At 50.1% G+C, this 20,374-nt stretch overlaps 1 protein-coding gene across 3 annotated transcripts in view; it reads right to left on the bottom strand.

Annotated features, from left to right (window-relative positions):
* Positions 1-1,759: 1,759 nt before the first annotated feature.
* The window catches only part of Dennd1b (DENN domain containing 1B), a 171,563-nt gene continuing 152,948 nt past the window's right edge, over positions 1,760-20,374 (bottom strand). For all 3 annotated transcript variants that reach the window (XM_070041888.1, XM_070041889.1, XM_070041890.1), the window contains 3 exons: positions 8,332-8,393; positions 7,994-8,213; positions 1,760-7,181 (listed from right to left, as the gene is read on the bottom strand). In XM_070041888.1, the coding sequence (XP_069897989.1) occupies positions 6,711-7,181; positions 7,994-8,213; positions 8,332-8,393 (753 nt within the window). In that variant the 3' untranslated portion in view covers positions 1,760-6,710. The remainder of the gene's footprint in view (positions 7,182-7,993; positions 8,214-8,331; positions 8,394-20,374) is intronic.

The following is a 20,374-nucleotide window of genomic DNA, read 5'->3' as shown; positions in this document are numbered from 1 at the left end:
TGGGTAGTTTGTCTTGAAAGCTGGTTCTTCAAGATGGGAAAATAAAGAAGTAAAGCGGTATCCTCTATGCCTCTTCTGCAAAGGACCTTTAGATGCTATTGACAGCTTGAAATGTCAGTATCAGTGACTCTACACCACAATAGTTCATCAGCTATACCTTTGGTTTCTGTTTTGGTTTTTTTTTCCTAGTAGATATGTTACCTAGCATGGTCCTGCTGCCACCTCTGACAACCCAGGCAGGGGCCTGCGCCCACTCTCTCCAGTATGTGCTAATAAAGCCATGTAGATGGGGAAGAAAGGAAAAAGTTGTCAGCCAGAAACAACAACTGTATACATATGCACATACCTACACATACGTGAAAGGTGTAAGATGGAAACAAACAAAAAAGAATATAATTTCTGAAAAAGATACCAGGACATTCAATGCTCAAGATTAGATAGATAGGTAGGTAGATGGTAGATAGATTAAAAAAAAAAAACTTGCATAGTTTTTGTCAAGAAAAAAACGGGCAGTGCTCTTTCTAAGGGGGGAGTTGAGACAGAAAAGAAAGGGGGTGTGCACGATCATCTATGCCCTGCCTGCGCTGAGCCACTCTTCTGTCTGATAGTGGGGATGGAAGTGAGTCAACTTTAATTTCTCCACCTCTAGAAAGGAGTAGCCACAACACCTACCCCAGAAACCACAGGAGTGTGGTCCACACATCTGGGCCTGTTGTTTGAAGTCCTACAAGAACACTGAAACTGTGATTGGAGCCCTTGAATCCCATTTAAAAAAAAACAAAACAAAAAAACCTTAATTTTTGTTTTTTAGTTCTAAACCATGATGAATCCAAAACTCACAAGGATACTGAAGAATACTTTCTATCTCCCAAATCATATATCAAAGCTGCTGTTATGTACATAGAAGTTTGTGAGTAAATACTAAACAGCTCGAAGGCCATTTTCTATTTGAAACAGGGGAGACACAGCCGGAGGGAGTTGAGAGGCGGGACTCAGTGACCGCCTCTGCGTGTCAACTTCCGTCTTGAGCCTCTAGCTCTCACTGCTCTCACCGGCAGACACAGCTGACTTGGGAAGTGATTAGTGGCGCTCTGCTTGGCTGTTCCTATGATTTTCAGGGCCTTCATTTTCACTTTATTGGCCTGAGAACACCCTAGGTGGCTGAAGCCCCCCTGTGTGTGCCTGGGAGGTTCCAGAGATTCCCTCAGGAGGGAATCTGATGTCACAAGAGGTCAGGCGCTGCTCCCCAGGTGAATTCACATTTTGCGTCCCCTCCTGGGAGTGGTGAGCTGAGGAGCGTGGGGTGGGTGGGCAGGTGGGCGGGAGCAAGTGTCTGGACTGGACCTCGTCCCCACCACTTCCTCTTTCTGCTCCACTCTGCCCTGCCTGCCAGGCGCGCAGCGGCGTCCACCCGTGCTGTCCCACCTGACAATAGTGCCAGAATCAACCAAGCCAAGGACTATACACCAGAATCTCTGAAACCAAGAGCAGAAGCTTTCCATCTTTTAATCTGGTCTATTAGGCCTTCTGTCAGAACAACGAGAAAGCTTACTAACACCGAGACGAATAAGGTTGCTACCCAGAGCTGAACAGATAGGTCTCAGGAGGACCTGGCAGACAGGGGTCAGCATCCGTTGACCCCGCAGCGGTGGAGGACGCTGGAGCTGTGGGGAGGCGCAGCGGGCTGCGTGGCGCGTTCACCTAGAACACAGAGGGGCGAACTGGACAATTATTAAAGAAGAGTCATCACCACGCCACATTTGATTGTGACCAATTTTATTTCTGATCATTTCTTTGTTGGGTACTTGATAGTAATACACAGTTCGGCCAATCTTTATTTTTGCATTGTTTTAAATTCCCAAGTCACACATTTTACACACTTCTTCCCAAGAGTCGTCAGCTTTGGAGATGATTTATAGCTTAGCCTGGAGGATGCAGGAGCCACGGCGCGCACGTCATGCTGGTTAGTTTTTTAAATAGCTATCGGTTGCCAGAGTGAGCCCAAAGCTCCAGATATTCAGTCCTTTAAAACAGCTCGTTTTAAAGCAATAGAAGCAGCTTTGGAACATTTTAATTTTTTAAACCACTTTTGTGGGCTTTGATGGAAAAATCCTTATGCATCTTTAAGGAGTAGGCCTCACGCAGCTCATGCTGCTGTTTTAGCACAACAAAATCGTAACAGATTATGTTCACATCTCACTTTTGGTATATGGTTCTTGAACAGTTTTCAAAGCGGCCCCAGAAGGTTGTTTTGGCTAAAAGATGCGGCCCGTGGCGGGTGCCACACCGCACATGCATGGCGTGCACACTTGCTTTTCCCTAACGATCAGATAATCAATCACCTGGCCGGGTCCAGGCTGGACTGGAGGAAGCGCTCCTCTGACAACCGACGGAGATGAAGACACTTAGGTTTGTCACATTAAAGAGGCGATCGCGTGTGACTGCAACCTTCTCAGGTTGCAGACTGCCTATCCTCAATGGCTTCATTCCACCAGAGGCTAAGGAAAGGCCTGGCCTCCTGGGTCTGAAAGCACTCGGTGACAGCCCCGCTCCGCACCTTGGTTTATTTTTGGTATATGTGCATACTGCATCCAGACCTACAGATTTCCCACAGTGCTTTCTGCCTCATTCAAGTATAATTAGAATAAAAGTAGAAATCTATAGAAGCTCTAAGGTTAACCAAACTGTACAATCATACAAAAAAATTAACTTAGTTTACAGACAGTCAAAAGGTATTGGCAATGCCCTTTATAAATCTTAGCAAAGATTCACCACAAAGGATGCTAAATGCCATCGAGATTTGCGTGGCTGGCACAGCACCAGAGCTTTCCTTAAATGTCCCCATTCAGAATCTGCACATCCATCGTACCACAAACATTGCTCTTAAAGGAACAGTACCGGCAATACTCATCTAACTTAGGAGATTCTCTTATTGCATATTTATTGTTTCTGAGGCAGTTAGTTATAATACAATAATGCAAGATCCACAATTATTTTAAATAAACAAAAACAGTTCTCCTGCCAACAATATAAAGACTTTTTTCCCTAAAAATCACTGAACATTACTACATATATTTTTACACAAATACTGAAAGATATGACTTCAAAATACATCTGCCAGAAAACAGATGTGTATATTCATAGGAACTAAATGATACAAGAAAAAAAATATTGCACACAATCCTATTATATTTTTCAAAATAAAATGTTGCCAGCTAAATGTACACCATTATTTCTTGGCCAAATCATCGTGTTCACTGGCTTGCTCAACAGCCTTATGCCAACAAAGCCCTGGGCCAGACAAGGAAGGGCAGTCGTACCACACCCGATTCCTCTCTCCTGCATTAAGAAGTGCTTGGGGGAAAATTAAATTTGGGGATTCATCTGACATTTCTAAGTCTGTATTCCAATTTACAAAGATCTTCTTGGATCCAGGATCTTGGAAGCCAAACAAAATGGACTTCCCACTAGCAATTGTATTTTTTAGCTTCATCCATCTCCTGGTAATCTAGAGAACAAGAAAACCCACAGCTCTCCAATCGACAGCAAGTCGACTTTTTCACCTTATTTCTTAAAACAGCTCATCCAGGGGCATTCCTGGATCCTAGTAGTAGGATAATAACAGCATCACTACTTCTACACTGTTAAGTTAAAAGGAGTATTTCTACATAATGTGATTTTCAATTCTTCCACATGAGTGGCTTTCGGACCCCAGACTCAGTGAGTCCAACCGAGTTCAGTCAGCAGCCCTCGCCCCGCTAAGGAGCAGCAGCCCCGCTAAGGAGCCCTCGCCCTGCTAAGGAGCAGCAGCCGCACAGGGACACAGGGAATCAGAGGAGCCAGAGCTCCTCTGCAGGTGCCTCTCAGATACCTTAGCAGCTTTGTTGTAAATAGATAATAATTAATTAAATTACAGACATTATAAAAAGAACTTAAAGAACCTACAGAAAAAAAAGCAAACTTTTGTGGTGTTAAGATTCTTGGGCCGGTCGTTTCTAAGCTAAATTCATTATGACTTCATCATCATCATCACCACCACCGCTTTACAACTGCAATTCCTTTTTTCACTGTCATTGCTTTCATCAGGGCAGGGTCTACTTCATTGCTTTGTCTGCCCTTCATCCTCAGTGATTGTGTTTGGCTCATGAGTGGTTCAAAAAGCCAATAAATATTTCACAAATAAAGGAGCTATTCATTTGTAGCTGGAAAAAGAATCACACTGTGGTTTGGTTACTTAAAATTGCTGCAATAGATAATCATGAAGACATCCAACTTGGCAACATTTTTGCTTAACAACAGCTCCCCAATTTATACAGCTTCCCTCTCTTTCTCTCCCCCTCCCCCCAAAATACTATGGACGCAGTATCCAAGGGCAAAAGGCAAGAAGCTAGATGGAACCTAGGAGTCCTAGCCCAATAGACTGCAGCCCTCAGCTCCTGAGTTCTCTTGCAAAATCAATTGCACAGCAGGAGGACTTATAAATATTTGGTCCTGTTACAGTAGACAGTATGTACACAGCAGGAAATAATACGTTTATTTCAGAATTCACCCCATTGTTGCGTCCTGCTTACTCTATCCCCCATAATGCTAGCAAGTCTTGTTAAAAGCAGACTTTGAATAAAATTTTAATGGCTTGAAATACTTGCTATTAGTCTTCTGGAATTTTTTTCAAGAATAGCAAGGAGAAATCTTGATTTTTTTTCTTTTGTTTATAACCCAGTGAACAGTTAATTTTGCATATTCAAATAAGGCACAAATTACTTGCAATGTATTAAGACAATGACATTATTTGTGAGTGGCTCCCTAGCCTCAAAGCAACGCAGAATCACAGGCAAACATCCTGGGAGGTCACTGCAAGACAGGAAGAGGAAGCGCGGTGGCGGTGGTATTTGCTAAGCAAATGGAACAGAACCCAAAGGTGGGTCTAAGTGACACCTGTGACTACTGCCACTCTTCAAACTGTGAGTTCTGAACAGAAAACTCATATCGCCTCCAAATCAGAACAACGGGCTTCTTTGTGTCCTCCGCTCAACCTCTGAAGGAAGATTTGCCAGACGGGCAGAGCACAAAAGCCACTCTCCCTCACTTAAAACTGCTCTTCGGCTGTGTAGATTTCTTTTATTGTTTATTTGGTATCTTGGAATTGATAGTAAGCATGTAAAATCAAAATATGACCAATTCTTAGAACCTTCCCTGCGTACTTTTTAAAATCAAGATTAAATATTCTTTAGTATGTACAATCTATCCGTGTAACAGAAGCAATGTGTATATCCCTTCCAGTCATGAATAAGCCATGACCTCAAGTAAAACATCTATTTAGAGTTCGGAATGTACTTGGTCGTTTTCTTTTAAAAAAAAATGACATGAGTAAACATATTTAAGTAATATTTTTAATTGAAATCATATTCTTCTAGTAAATTCTTTAGAAGATGATCCTATTGGGACTCTTGAGTCGTTCCTCAAGCATTCTTAAGTTACTTTTAGCATCCATTTGGAGGGGAGGAGCAGGTGCTGCGCGTGTAGGGTCACAAGTGACTTTCTCATCACTAGGTGTGTGCGCCTGAGGGGGAGGAGGGGAGAGGGAATACTGGGCCTTAAACTTAAGAGCCACTTTTGGCTTTCCGGTGGTTTCCTGGAGATAAGCCTCTCACAGACCTTCCTATCCGGGCTGGCTTCGAACCGTGACCCTCCGATCTCGGCCCCCGAGGAGCTAGGGCGCCTCGCTGACCACTAGGAATGGACCTGGGGCCGTCTGGCCTAACACGATGCAGTGAATGCGCTTCCCTCTCCGACCCACGCCCGGGCCTGAAAGGGAGGCCGCAGGCGCGCACGTCCAGCAGGACCAACTCCAAGTCACGAATCCAGACACCAACCACCCGCTCCTACAGAACAGTCTAGAAGGGGGCGTGGCCGGGAAGCAGCCACTTCACAGTGGAGAAAGTCAGCAACCACCCCCTGGGGCCGGGATCCACGTCCGGAATCACGGGCCGCCCACGGGGCCCGCGGGCCCGGCGGACGCCACCTTCTTCCTCCAAACCCAGTCCCCGGGACCAGGAGAAAGGCCCGGGGGCGGCGAGGCCGGGCAGGGTCCGATCGGACCACCCACCAATGCCCGGACGCTGCCGTGGGACCCGCCGCCCCCCCCACGCCGGCGGCCGCCGTGGGACCCGCCGCCGCCCCAGGCCGCGTGCAGGCGCGGGGCCCCGCCCGCCACCGCTGCCCAGGCGGACCCCGCGGAGGCGCGGTGCTCTCTGGAGACCGCCGCCCCGCGAGTCTCGCGTGTAAACAAGTCACTTCACATTCCGCGCCCGCCCTCGGTGGCGGCTCCGAACCGTGGGGGCCGCAGGAGGGCCCGCCTCGAGGCCCGTCGAGGATTAAGGCAATGAGCAGGTTAACCAGGTCGCTGGTGGGCGGGCGGGGCGATTGCGCATGCGCGGGCGGCAGGTGCACACTATGCGCACGCGCCGCGGCGGGAGCACCGAGTCCTGGGCCATCGCGGCGCGGACGCGCGGACGAACCGGTACCTGATTTCACAGACAGCAGGGGAGTCCGCCTGGCATTTAAACACCGCGGGCCCCGGCGCACGCGGGGTGGGGGGGGTAACTAAGTGGGAGGGCTGCCCCCGTACCGACGGCTCCGTCCCGCCCGCGCGCGGGCCCCGGAGGGGGGGTGGGGACGGCGTCTCCCGGGCCCGCGCGCGGGTGGGCGGCTTAAGGCTGGCTTCCGCGGGCCGCGGGCTCCGCGTGCAGGCCCGGCCCGGGCGCGGCCAGGCGGCACAGGGACACCACCTCCCGGAGCAGGCCCCCCGCCTCCGACGGCGTCGGCGCCTCCGTCGGGGCCTCCGCCGGCGCCTCCGCGCCCGCCTTCTCCCAGGGCACGAAGGTGGACGGGCGTCGCCCCGGCGGGTCCTCGCCGGGCGCTTCGTGGGACTCGGGTTCGGGTCCCGGGGCCGCGGCCGGGGCGGCCGTCGGGCCGTGGGCGCTGCGCAGCCTCCGCGCCTCCTCCCGCACGGCGCACGCGCACTCGGCCAGGCCGGCCGAGGAGCCGCCCCGCCTCCGGCCCCGCGGCGCCCCGCCGCCCTCGTCGTCGTCCGGGCCCCGGCTCCAGTCCGCCGGGTCCCCCGCCGCGCCGCCGCCGCACAGCGCGGCCAGGTTGTTCTCGCTGGGGGCGTTGGATTTGTTCTGGAAGCAGAAACAACACGTGCGGTTCACCCTCTGACTCTGGTTCGAACCCCAAGCCCGTCGACGGCCTCCTCCCCCTCAGCCCTGACCCCGCCCCGCCCTCCCTCCACACGGGGTCAACCTGAACCCCCGCCCTCCCTCCACACGAGGTCAGCCTGACCCCGCCCCGCCACACGAGGTCAGCCTGACCCCGCCCCCGCCCTCCCTCCACACGGGGTCAACCTGAACCCCCCTGTCCTCCCTCCACACGAGGTCAGCCTGACCCCACCCCACCAGGCTTGCTGGGCAGGAGCGGCCTTCTGATTTGCATTTCAATGTCACCTCTCTGACTCAAGCTAGGGCAGGAAAGTCATGGAAAGTTCCAGAGTGTCTTGCTACCAGCGTAGTTGCCACTGCCCCTATTTTCTTCTAGGTCTGGGCCCCACGGAGCTGTGAGCGCGAAGCCTCTGCTTGCGGCCCCGCCCAGCTCCTCCTGGCCCCGCCCCCGTCCCGCCCGGCCCCGCCCAGCTCCTCCTGGCCCCGCCCCCGTCCCGCCCGGCCCCGCCCAGCTCCTCCTGGCCCCGCCCCCGTCCCACCCGGCCCCGCCCCTGTCCCACCCGGCCCCGCCTCTAAATGCCCTCCAGCCCGTTAGCAAGGGGAGCCGGAGCCTGGCCTCCACGCGCGCATGCGCGTCTTCCCCTGAACCCCGCGAGCGAGCGGGAGGGTGAGGACGCTGTGGTTTCATCCTTTCCCGGGAGCGCAGCCTCACTGCGGACGGTGCGAGGTGGCCCCGCGCGGGGACGCGCCCGAGGAGGGCGGGAGGAGCCGCTCACCGCGGGCTTGTAGTCGATGTCGTCCATGGATCGGAAGAAGTCCAGGCTCCGGGCGGCCGCCAGCTTGCCCTGGTCGGCGCTGTGCGTGCTCAGCGAGTCCAGGATCTCCCCGAGCAGGTCCATCTCGCCCGCCGCGCGCGGCCGCCGCTCCCCGGCCTCCCCCGACTCGTCGCTCTCGTAGAAGTAGGCCGGGGCCTCCTCGCCGTCGTCGGAGGACAGCCTGCGGGAGGCGGCCGCCGGGCTGAGCCCACCCTGCCTCCTTTCCGCCAGGGTGACCTCGAACCCTCGGCCACGCACGCGGTCCCGCCCGGGCTGCCCGCCGCCCCGCCCGCACCTACCTGCTGGCTCGCTCCATGATGTCCTCGTCCAGCACGGCGCCGTCGGGCCTCCGCGCGCGCACCTGCGGGGTGGACGGCAGCTCAGTCCAAGGGGCGGCGGGAGAGAGGCCGGCAGGGGACGCCCCGCGCACCAGCACCCCCCCCCCCATTCCCTCAGCCCTCCCCGCCTTCTCCCCACGCCAGTGCTCCTCCATCCCTGGTCACTGCTCCCCTAACCAGCGGTCAGGGCTGCATCGGGGGCACACTCCACACAGCCTCAAACCCCAGACGGCTCTCCCCTCCCCCACAGGCACCTCACCACCAGGACAACGTCGTGCTTGTCCCCCATCCCCAGGGCTGGAACCCCAGAGCCAGGGCGCGCTCCCCCTTAGCTTTGTCGCTCAAGGGTGGTGCTCTGCCACTTGAGCACACACCTTCAGTTCCAGCTTGTTGCTGGTTAACAGGGGACCAGAGTCTCACAGGCTTCAAGGCCTGGGCTGGCACTGAACTGCGATCCTCAGATCTCAGCCTCCTGGGTGGCTAGGATGACAGGCGTGAGCCACCAGCGCCCGGCTGCCTTAAGCATTTTTAACAAGGACTTAAAAAAAAAAACAACCAAAATATCATGATTATACCTATCAAATTAATAAGTATTCTTTAATATCTGTTACTCAGATGTATTCCCTTTTACCACACAAATATTATTTTGGGGTTTTTTTTGGCCCCAAATCCCAACACTAAGGTTAATGCTGTCTTTGGTTGACAAGTCTCCCCGGCCTCCTTTGGAGACCACAGCACCTCTCAACGCCTGACCTCAGCTTTTCCTGCAAGCTGGCTGCTACATCTGGAGGCCTGACTTCCATTTCTCTGCTTGGTCTTTGTCTGGTCTCTTCTTCTTTTTTTTTTTCCAGGGCTGAGGACCGAACCCAGGGCCTTGCGCTCGCTGGGCAGGCGCCCTTCCGCTGGGCTCTTCTTAAACAGGCTGTAGGCAGTGAGATGTTTGTCAGCTGGTCAGCTGACACCTTGCTATCCAAGTGCGGATGCTAAGATTGATGGCTTTGGATGTGCTTGGCTGGTCTGCCAGCTATAAATTTCCTTGCCAAATTTTCACTAGATGTTCCTAGTATCTTAGGATGAGTCCTGGTTAAGTGATTATCACCTTAGGACTTGAAGAGTTGTGCTTTTCTGGAACATTACTTCTATACTTCGCTAACCTTCTATAATGTCAAACTTCACCTTGTAGCCGGGCGCTCACGCCTGTAATCCTAGCTACTTAGGAGGCTGAGATCTAAGGATCACAGTTCAAAGCCACCCTTCTGGCAAAACTTCCAAACCCAAATTCAGTCCTTTGTTTCTAAAGTCTGGTCATTATTACTGCATCAGATGTGCTTAACGACCTGTTGTGACGCAGCAGGCCATGCATTTAACTCTTTGGAGAATCCGGAAGTACACCACACCAATAGACCAGCACGGCCATTTTCAGGGTGCATGAATATGGGGAAACACATTCAGCAGTCCTTCAGCCTGCTGTGGGCTGGGTGCTGGGGCACCAGGAAGAGCAAGAGCAGGGCTTCCTGCACACATGGGCGTTGCCCACTAGTAAGCCAGACAGGAGTAAACAGAGCACAAGCAGGCCTAAAAGTTGTGACCGCAATTAACGTGTGCTATGGTAGGAGTGGAAAATGAGTTGAGCTCTGAAGGGGCAAGAAGACTATGGCGCGGGTCCGGGGAGAGGAGGCGATACTGTGCACAGCTCCAGGGATGGAGACACGGGTGAGTGGTGCGTGCCCACCTTGGACAACTTAGGTGACTGCGCAAGGTTCCCTGAGGAGTCTCGAATGTCCTGCAGTTCCCCTGCGGGTCACTAGGTGGCAGCACACACTAAGCGGGCTCAAGGGGATCCATCCATGTTCGGAGGCTTCTAAGGATTGTGCAGATGGAGATCCCAAGAGAAGCGTGGGCGCTGAGAACTTCATAGAAGGAGGTGGGCCTGGTCTGGGTCCTGGAGAGCACCACCTAATCAAGTGCTTCTGAAGAACTTGCTCCTGTGCCCGCCCCGTGGAGGTAAAGCAGTGGCCACCTCTGTTCTCCTGCAGTTCCTAACCTCTCTCTACTCCACAAGCTCTCGCTAAGCACTGCTGCGTGCACACAATGGTCTCCTGCACTAATGTCTACTGCGTGCACACGATGGTCTCATATACTAATGTCTACTGCGTGCACACGATGGTCTCCTGCACTAATGTCTACTGCATGCACACGATGGTCTCTCCTGCACACGATGGTCTCATATACTAATGTCTACTGCGTGCACACAATGGTCTCCTGCACTAATGTCTACTGCATGCACATGATGGTCTCTCCTGGACTGTCTACTGCGTGCACACGATGGTCTCATATACTAATGTCTACTGCATGCACACGATGGTCTCATATACTAATGTCTACTGCGTGCACACGGTGGTCTCATATGCTAATGTCTACTGCGTGCACACGATGGTCTCATATACTAATGTCTACTGCGTGCACACGATGGTCTCTCCTGGACTGTCTACTGCGTGCACACGATGGTCTCATATACTAATGTCTACTGCGTGCACACAATGGTCTCCTGCACTAATGTCTACTGCATGCACACGATGGTCTCTCCTGGACTGTCTACTGCGTGCACACGATGGTCTCATATACTAATGTCTACTGTGTGCACACGATGGTCTCATATACTAATGTCTACTGCGTGTACACGATGGTCTCATATACTAATGTCTACTGCATGCACACGGTGGTCTCATATGCTAATGTCTACTGCGTGTACATGATGGTCTCATATACTAATGTCTACTGCATGCACACGATCGTCTCTTGCACTAATGTCTACTGCGTGCACATGATGGTCTCTTGCACTAATGTCTACTGCGTGCACACGATGGTCTCATATACTAATGTCTACTGTGTGTACATGATGGTCTCATATACTAATGTCTACTGCGTGCACACGATGGTCTCATATACTAATGTCTACTGCATGCACACGATGGTCTCATATGCTAATGTCTACTGCGTGCACATGATGGTCTCATATACTAATGTCTACTGCATGCACACGGTGGTCTCATATGCTAATGTCTACTGCATGCACACGATGGTCTCATATGCTAATGTCTACTGCGTGCACACGATGGTCTCATATACTAATGTCTACTGCATGCACACGATGGTCTCTTGCACTAATGTCTACTGCGTGCACACGATGGTCTCTTGCACTAATGTCTACTGTGTGCACACGATGGTCTTCCACCTACTAAACGCCCATGGCATGCATACAATGGGCCTCCTTGCTGTGAGGCATATGGAAGAAATGGAGAACAGATTCCTTCCCAGACACTTAGGAATTATCCAGCCGCAACCCCACCACTGGCCATCTGAGAGCTGCATCAGAACAGAGCTGCATCAGAACAGAGCTGCATCAGAGCAGAGCTGCATCAGAGCAGAGCTGCATCAGAGCAGAGCTGCATCAGAGCAGAGCTGCATCAGAACAGAGCTGCATCAGAGCAGAGCTGCATCAGAGCAGAGCTGCATCAGAGCAGAGCTGCATCAGAGCAGAGCTGCATCAGAACAGAGCTGCATCAGAACAGAGCTGCATCAGAGCAGAGCTGCATCAGAGCAGAACAGAGCTGCATCAGAGCAGAGCTGCATCAGAGCAGAACAGAGCTGCATCAGAACAGAGCTGCATCAGAGCAGAGCTGCATCAGAACAGAGCTGCATCAGAACAGAGCTGCATCAGAACAGAGCTGCATCAGAGCAGAGCTGCATCAGAACAGTGCCGCTAGCAACCCTCCTGCACATTTTTTATACAAAACACTTCATAATCATATTTTCATTGCTTTTTTTTTTTGTCAGTCACTTGAACTCTGGGCCTGCGTGCTGTCCCTCAGCTCTTCAGCTCAAGGCTAGCGCCCTGTCACTTGAGCCACAGCGCCACTTCTGGCTTTTTCTGCTTATGTGGTGCTGAGGAATCGAACCCAGGGCCTCATGCATGCAAGGCAAGCGCTCTACCACTGAGCCACCTTCCCAGCCCTATTTTCATCACTTTTGACAAGGCATTGGACGTGGGATGGGAGCCTGGCTGGCTGCCACAGTCCTCGATCAGAACACACACACACCTGTAAAACGAGGCTTTTCTTGCATGAAAACGTACAATGCAAGGCACGCGTCTAGCGTATGTGAGCATCCTGGAAGTGAGCCCACCTGAGGAGGGCTGCTGGCTGCGTGGGGGATGGTGAGTTGGTGGAAAAGAAAGGCTGTCCATGCGGACGCCAGTCAGGGGAGGGCCGCGGGGGTCTGACCCCGCAGCTAGGCACAGTCTGGCTTCGCTACCATTGCAGAGATAAATGCTGCCTTTCTTTTCCTTCCAGTGGTTTCTGCCAAGCGTGTCGGACTCCACAATGGTGAAGGCCACTTCCCCATAGTTACCAAGCAGAGCCTACCTTGTCATTCCCATTTCCATCACTAGATGTCAGTCCAAGACTAGCCAGCACCAAGGTAATCTCCCGAGGGTGGGTGAGGGCTGCTGGCCCTGCGAGGTGTCCAGCTTCCCTGTGTTAGCAGCACAGTCTTTGTGCTGTCCACCCTTGGGGGCTTGAGGAAGCCCGAGATCTATGGAAGACCCTGAGTTCATAGTGCATGGTGCGGCCCGCACAGACCGACGGGCAGCAGAGCGCGGCGACACACAGGACGAGCGCCCTGAGACCCACGCGCGAGAACCAACCCAGACAGCGCTCTGGGCCGCGATGGCGCGCGCCACGGGCTCGGTGACTGCATCCCGTGTTCGAGGAGCTAGGTAAACAAACGCTCAGAGCCACGATGAGGGAGGCGGTCCAGGCCGAGCTGGCAAAGCCCGGCCACGGCGGCCAGCGAGCAGGTCAGCGAGCAGGGCCCCGCTGCCCTGGGCACCGGCAGGGGTGCGCACGGCGGGGTCAGGACACGCGGGACACCGAGCGCTCTGAGTAAGCACAGGCCCGGCGCTCCGCCTGTGTCCCCTCTGCCCCCGCCTCTATACCTTCCGCCTGTGTCCCCCACCTGTGTCCCCTCCGCCTGTGCCCTCCGCCTGTGTCCCCCACCTGTGTCCCCTCCGCCTGTGTCCTCCGCCTGTGTCCCCCCCGCCTGTGTCCCCTCCGCCTGTGTCCCCTCCGCCTGTGTCCCCCTGCCTGTGTCCCCTCCGCCTGTGTCCCCTCTGCCTGTGTCCCCCTCCTGTGTCCCCCTGCCTGTGTCCCCTACGCCTGTGTCCCCCTGCCTGTGTCCCCTCTGCCTGTGTCCCCCTCCTGTGTCCCCTCCACCTGTGTCCCCTCTGCCTGTGTCCCCCTCCTGTGTCCCCTCCGCCTGTGTCCCCTCCACCTGTGTCCCCCTGCCTGTGTCCCCTCCGCCTGTGTCCCCCTGCCTGTGTCCCCTCCGCCTGTGTCCCCCTCCTGTGTCCCCTCCACCTGTGTCCCCTCTGCCTGTGTCCCCTCTGCCTGTGTCCCCCCGCCTGTGTCCCTCTGCCTGTGTCCCTCTGCCTGTGTCCCCTCTGCCTGTGTCCCCCGCCTGTGTCCCCCGCCTGTGTCCCCTCCACCTGTGTCCCCCGCCTGTGTCCCCTCTGCCCACCTGTGTCCCCTCCGCCCACGTTACGCCACCAATGACCCCAATGGAAGCTTGTGTTCAACGACACTAGATGGAGATCCGTCCTCTTATTTTACTAAACATGTCCTTGTATTCGATTTTTCAAAACTGAGGGAAGAGCAGAACCAACCTCCTTTATAGAACACCTCTGACTGAGCAGCATTAGGAATTTTAGTTTGGTAAAATACGTTATCAGAATCAACCCAGAGACAGTCTCTTCAAATTCATGTCTCTGTATAAAGCTCCATCCAACAGCCGCGGGCTCCTCAGGCCTCGGGGCCAGTGGACATGGGGCCTGTCAGGGAGAGAGAGCAGGCCATGGACTCCCAGCTCTCCGCATTCACCTGTCAGGATGGCTGCAAGCTCCAACATTCTATTCTTTTCTTCTTTTGTGCTGGTGCTGGGGCTTGAACCCAGAGTCCTGCATGCCTGCTGGCCTGGAGCTCTCCCACCTGACCACTGCTCCAGCTTTTTGGTGGTTATTTGGAGATAAAAATCTCAGCAAGTTTTATGCCTAGACTGGCTTTGAACTTCAATACTCAGATCTCAGCCTCCCTCGTAGTCATGATTATAGGTGTGACCCCCCCCCCCACACACACACCTAGCTCAAGCTTCTATCCCCCAGTCCTAGGGCTGGTTTATTGGAGAGAAGAGTCTCAGAGTCTCTCCTACCCAGGCTGGCTTTGAACTGTGATCCTCAGATCTCTGCCTGAGTAGCTAGGATTACAGGCCTGAGTTACTGGCACTGGGCCAAGCTTCATATTTTTAAGCCAACTTTTAAGGGCTGCTCCTATGCTAAGTGACTTTGTTAACTGTAAATAATTAAAATACATTGTTCTGTTACTTTTTCTGATCTTTAATATTTGGTAAATGCCAATTTTACCAATGATCTTCAATGACTTTTCAGGGCTGAGAGATAATGTAAATGCCAGAACTTTTCTACGATTGTTAAGTGTTATTACCAAAGCAAATAAATAAATAAATCAGCAACACGGGGATAAATGGCAATCTATATGTAGTTATACTTTTTTTTTGACAGTGTTTCAATACCTCAACATTTAAAAAGGTTTCTTACTACATGACAAGGTCATTGTATTTTCTGGAAAATGGTTTCCTACATTAAGTAAGGTGAAGCTGACTTTTCTAACAAGGATACATGAAAATTACCATTAATTTACAAGACCATATGATTTCTGATCACATTTATAAACTGTGTTTTCAAAATGTATATGACTAAGTATGAAAAGTAACTGATTAGGAAAATAAGTGTAGCTGGATTTTATTTCCCACATTAACCATAGCAATACAGCTACTGTAATACGTGTGTATGCGTACAACCAGACACATAAGTAACTGATCTTAAAGTGTGTGTGTGCAAAAGCTCAGGGACAGCACCCAAGCCCTGAGTTCAAGCCTAATGACCGACAAAAAAAAAGTGTGTATGTGTGTGAGTAAATGTAGTAAAAATCTTGCTACTAAAATAATATTTTGGTCTCAGAATCAAAACATACTAGTTTTTTAAAGCACTTATTATAAATGTCAAAAACACACAGAAAGGCACAAAGGGAACCGACTGCTGTGAGCAGCGGCATTTTATTCCATTTCTAGAAAAGCCATAAAGAACTTTTGGGAAAGCCTGCGACACAGCAGCCTTATTTTGTGATTGGCTCAGGGCAGAGGCTACCGGAGGATATTTATGTATTCTAGTGTTTTATGTTACCTATTAGGAAAAGAACAATGTGGAGTAGGCCTAAATCCACCTCAAATTATAATAAGATGCTCTTATGCTCTTCTACTTATATATCTATTGACATTTCTGGCAATTTCTCTCTCAGGGGACACGCAGCAGCAGGGTTTTGTAACCCATATATATATATATATATATATATATATATATATATATATATATATATGACCGGCTTTTCCTTTATCAACACTAACATTGATCTCTGACAAACTGTAAAAGCAGCTCTATACACAAAAGCAGAGTAGTGAGGGGAAGGGGGGCGGTCATCACTTCTTTATCCTAAGATGCTTAAAAGAAAGTAAGAATTTGTGTACCCAAAAAAGGTGGTGGGTACTTTTGAAATAGAGACCTGTTGTTGGTTTAAATAGCAATGAAAGCCCTTAAAAAGTTACATAGAACAGAAAACAGGAAACAGAATCAGAAAGACATTAGCTATATGATTCCATATAAAGTTACAATTGAAATACTTACTAGGTTTACTAAACAGGCAATTTTAGTACTTTGTTTTTCTTTCCTGATTTTGTAACAAATAATATGGTCATTTATAGGAACAAATTTGAAGAGTAAAATCATAACATTAAAATGTGTTGATTTTAAAATATTTCAAACATATGTGACGCGTGATTATATTAGTAATGTTCCACTTCATCCTTTTAGTGATCTAGGTATTGTTAAGCAGAGGTAAACATTTGAAAAATGAGGTTCTAGTTATGGAAAGGTCTGGTTTCGAATTAGTTCTCTGATTGACTGATGCTCTCCAATAATTTTATGAGGATGTAAACATCTCCAGGTGTCCTCTATTGTATTCTACAGGATTACTCCACAAGTTTGATGCTCTATTGAGAGAAGCACATGTCTTCCACTAGAGGGCAGCCTTGTAGTCTAGCACTCATTTTCTTGTTTTTGTTTTGAAACAAGTTGAAACATAATCAAACTTGACACGTTGGAAACTAATATTATCTCAACAAAGAAACAACAGAGAAAACAAGTTTCTTTCTAATTAACAATACGACACATACATTTTCCAATGTGGACTCAAGAGATCCACTGTTAAAAACTGTTGACATTACCTGGAGCCAGTTGGTCATGCCTCTGACTGTAGCTACTCAGGAGCCTGAGATCCCAGAATGGAGATTCAAAGCCAGTCCAGGCAGGGAAGTCCATGAGACTCTCATCTCTAGTTAATCACCCAAAAAAAAGCCAGAAGTAGAACTGTGGCTCAAGTGGTAGAGCACTAACCGTGAGCAAAAGAAACTCAGGGACAGTGCGTAGGTCCAGAGTTCAAGCTCCAGGACCAGCGCGCGCGCGCACGCACACGCACACACACACATGATAACTTTTTTTTTACCTGTTGTATGTGACCATGTTAAGAGAGTTGTCTACAGGTTTAATAGTTCTCAGTCATATTAATGTTCATTGTGACTATGAGTCACCTCTCTGTTTGTAAACACCGTACATTTGGTTAAACACCAGATTTTGGCCCTGATTCTCAGTCTATTCATCAAAAGGCACATTACACATGAAAGCAGCCTTCCACTCTATTTCCTTGGGCTGTTTTTACATAACTGATTGAGTAGGTGTAAGTGTAGGCAAGTTGTTGCTCGCCCCAGACATGAAGTAGTTAAAGTGACCCGTGTGCCAGGGCTTCCATAGGGCTTAGCAACCAGAAGCAGCAGCCCTTGGCTTCCACTCGATTTCCTGGCGGTGATTTCTGCCTTGCTTGGGGCCATCCATCTGTTAGCATTGACTTGTAATGGAGATAAGCTCTCACGCTTGCTCACTAGCAGGGAGAGTGTGTGAGTGTGAGTGTGTACATGTGATGCCAGCACACAGACATGCGCACACCAGAACTGCTGAGCTACGCCAGGAGTGGCCCGTGCTATTTAAAATGGTACTTTTATCATTCCGTTTGTACAAACTTGGCCTATTATTTAAGGGAATTTCTTATTCTTAGGAAATCCTAATACATTTTTAAACATGATTTCAGGTGGCAGACCTAATGGTCTAAATATTGTTCACAAAGTCTTTGGTGCTCCGGTTTTAAACAAAACTGATGAAAGAAGGCAAGTGTACAGGAGGATTGAGACCGGGCCGCGCGGAGACCAGCGGCAGTAGGCAGTATTCTCCCGGGACGCGGAGGGCCCCGATTTCAATAAGAGCAGAGCCGGGGCCCCTCCCTGGGGTCCTGTTAGGCAGGGCTGCTGCTGGAGCTGTCACCTCACACAAAGGGGACAGGGCCAGGCTTTACAAATGTGAGGCCTAATTGGGGGATTCTCATGGCTGTACCCTTGACATTTATTTAAGCCTCATCAACGAGACAGAAAATAACCGGACTAATTAGCAGCCTGGCACACAGATTACTGTTTCTTGGGGGTGGACTGCCTAGCCACCGTCTATCCGAAAGATAAGCGAAGTGATGGAGCCCAGGAGACGAGGTTTAGGTCCTTGTCCTTTCCTATCACACCAGATCACAACACCATATATACAACTACGAGCTGGCTGCACACACACACATACATACATACACACACGTGTGCGCGTTTTTACTTTATGATACATGCAGCTCAGGTGATCACAATCCAATTTTCATATTGTGAAAAACAAGGGAACATAAAATCTTTAATAAATCTCTCTAGCAATGTAATATTCTCTGGGCAGCTGAGGTGTACTTCTGAAACAGAGGGCTGAGTAGAGACTTGGGAGGGGATGAGTCAAATCCCTATTCTCTATCCACAATAACACAACAGCCACATGATCTTGCAACCTTCTAAGCAAGGGATTTCTCAGCAGAGAAAGGCATGAGAAGCATGGCTTCTCAAATCACAGACCAAGCTGAGCATCAATTATGCTACTCAGAATGAAGAGGGAAAGTTGCAGGCTCCTCCCAGCTGCCTCGGGAAGGAGACGCCGCTTAAAGACGTTGGGCCGTAGGCGCCAAGAGAAGAAATTCAGACCCTGCCATCCCGACAAAAGACCAGGCGCTCAAGATAGCCATGTGCCCATGAACGGCTATGGTTCCTAGCACCTACGGCATGGGAGACATTTTATATCCATGTTGTAAATGACAACAGCGACCTAGGAAAATGACATGTATTGTTGGCCCCATTTTACCAACGTTGAAAATAAAACTAAGGGCTACTTTATTTCTCTCAAGGCAAAAATGCTAGCGCCATCTTCCACGTCGAGTTCTGTCTAGCCTTGAAGGTCACACCCTTGTCTTCCCGCTGCCCTCCATCCAAAGCAGCCTGCCAACCTCAAGACAGAGTAAGGAAAAGCACTGAATGTTCTAGAACCACTCTAGCAGCTTTTGAACGCATACTTTGCACTTTCTTCTATCTAGAACTCTGCACACGTAGCTTAATCTCTCTACTCCTCCTTCTACATCTGGACTGCAGGGCTTTGAATCATGCAATTAATTCTCCCAGACAGTCAAGGACGGCGCATGGCATGAAGGAGCCGGCTGGCTGCCCGCGAACCCAGGCTTCTGTCTGTACCTTCATCTGCTTTCAACCCTCCCAAAATTGAGACTTCACATCAGAGATAAGGGCAGGAAAATTATCTGAATCACCGAATCCAGCAGGCCCCTACAGAATCTGGCTTTTAAGTCATTAAATTTACTACCTGTTAGATCCTTTTTTTTTCCCCCTCTGGTCCTGGGACTTGAACTCAGGGCCTGGGTGAGCAGTCCAGCCTGAGCACTGTCTCTGAGCTTTTTTGCTCAAGGCTGGCACTCTACCACTTCAGCCACATTTTCATTATGGTTAACTGGAGATATGGATCTCGTGGACTTTCCTGCCTGGTCTGGCTTTGAACCTTGATCCTCAGATCTGACTCCTGAGTAGCTAGGATTATAGATGAGAGCCATTGGTGCCCAGCACGTGCCAAATCCTTTAAGGTAATTTTATTATTTGAGGTTTCAAATCTTGAATAGAGAGACAAAATATTGTTTAAAGTGAAAGGCTGTTAAGAGTCAACTTCTTAGGTTAAAGAAAAATGAAGGAAGTTATATAACCCCTCTGTATAACACCTTTATAATAATAATTTTTTAATGAAAGAAGGAAAATTGGATTGTGTTATGCTTGAATAGGGGAAAAAAAGGGGTGGCATGTTCTGTTACAACATTAAAAATTTAAGAATGTAGACCTGTAGGGATCTTACTGGTAAAATTAGAATGCAAGAAATCTACCATTAACCATTAACTGAAAAGATTCAAATATAATCAAATATAATCATCAGCCAGGAAAGGGCTGTCTTCTACTTCAGTGCGCTTCACGGAAGGAAGCTAAAAGTGTGCTTTAAGTGTACATTAAAAAAGAAGAAGAAGAAAGGGTTCAACTGTCACGTGAGGGCCAGTCAGGGACTCAGAATGTAGGCTGTCTCTGGGAAAAGTCTGCGAGCCTCTCAAATGATACAAACTGCACCAGTCAGGAAGCGTCTCCACCTCCCCCAGCACTGAGCTCTCAGCTCGAAGACACCCGATTCATCCTTCTCCTTCCTACAATTCCAGAACGACTTCTAAAAGAAGCACTTTTCACTGCGGCTGCTGAGCAAGGCAGGCATGAACCGTTTGTACCTTATCCACTTTAAATATATTTTGTTAAATTTTATTAATCTATGATTATTCATATCAAGGTAGAAACAGATGGAATATGAATACATAAAAAC

Source organism: Dipodomys merriami, unplaced genomic scaffold, assembly GCF_024711535.1.
Source record: "Dipodomys merriami isolate MVZ:Mamm:240054 unplaced genomic scaffold, mDipMer1.0.p SCAF_31, whole genome shotgun sequence".
Taxonomy (NCBI): Eukaryota; Metazoa; Chordata; class Mammalia; order Rodentia; family Heteromyidae; genus Dipodomys; species Dipodomys merriami.
Note: the sequence above shows the minus strand (reverse complement) of the source record. Positions and strands in the feature narration are given on the sequence as shown.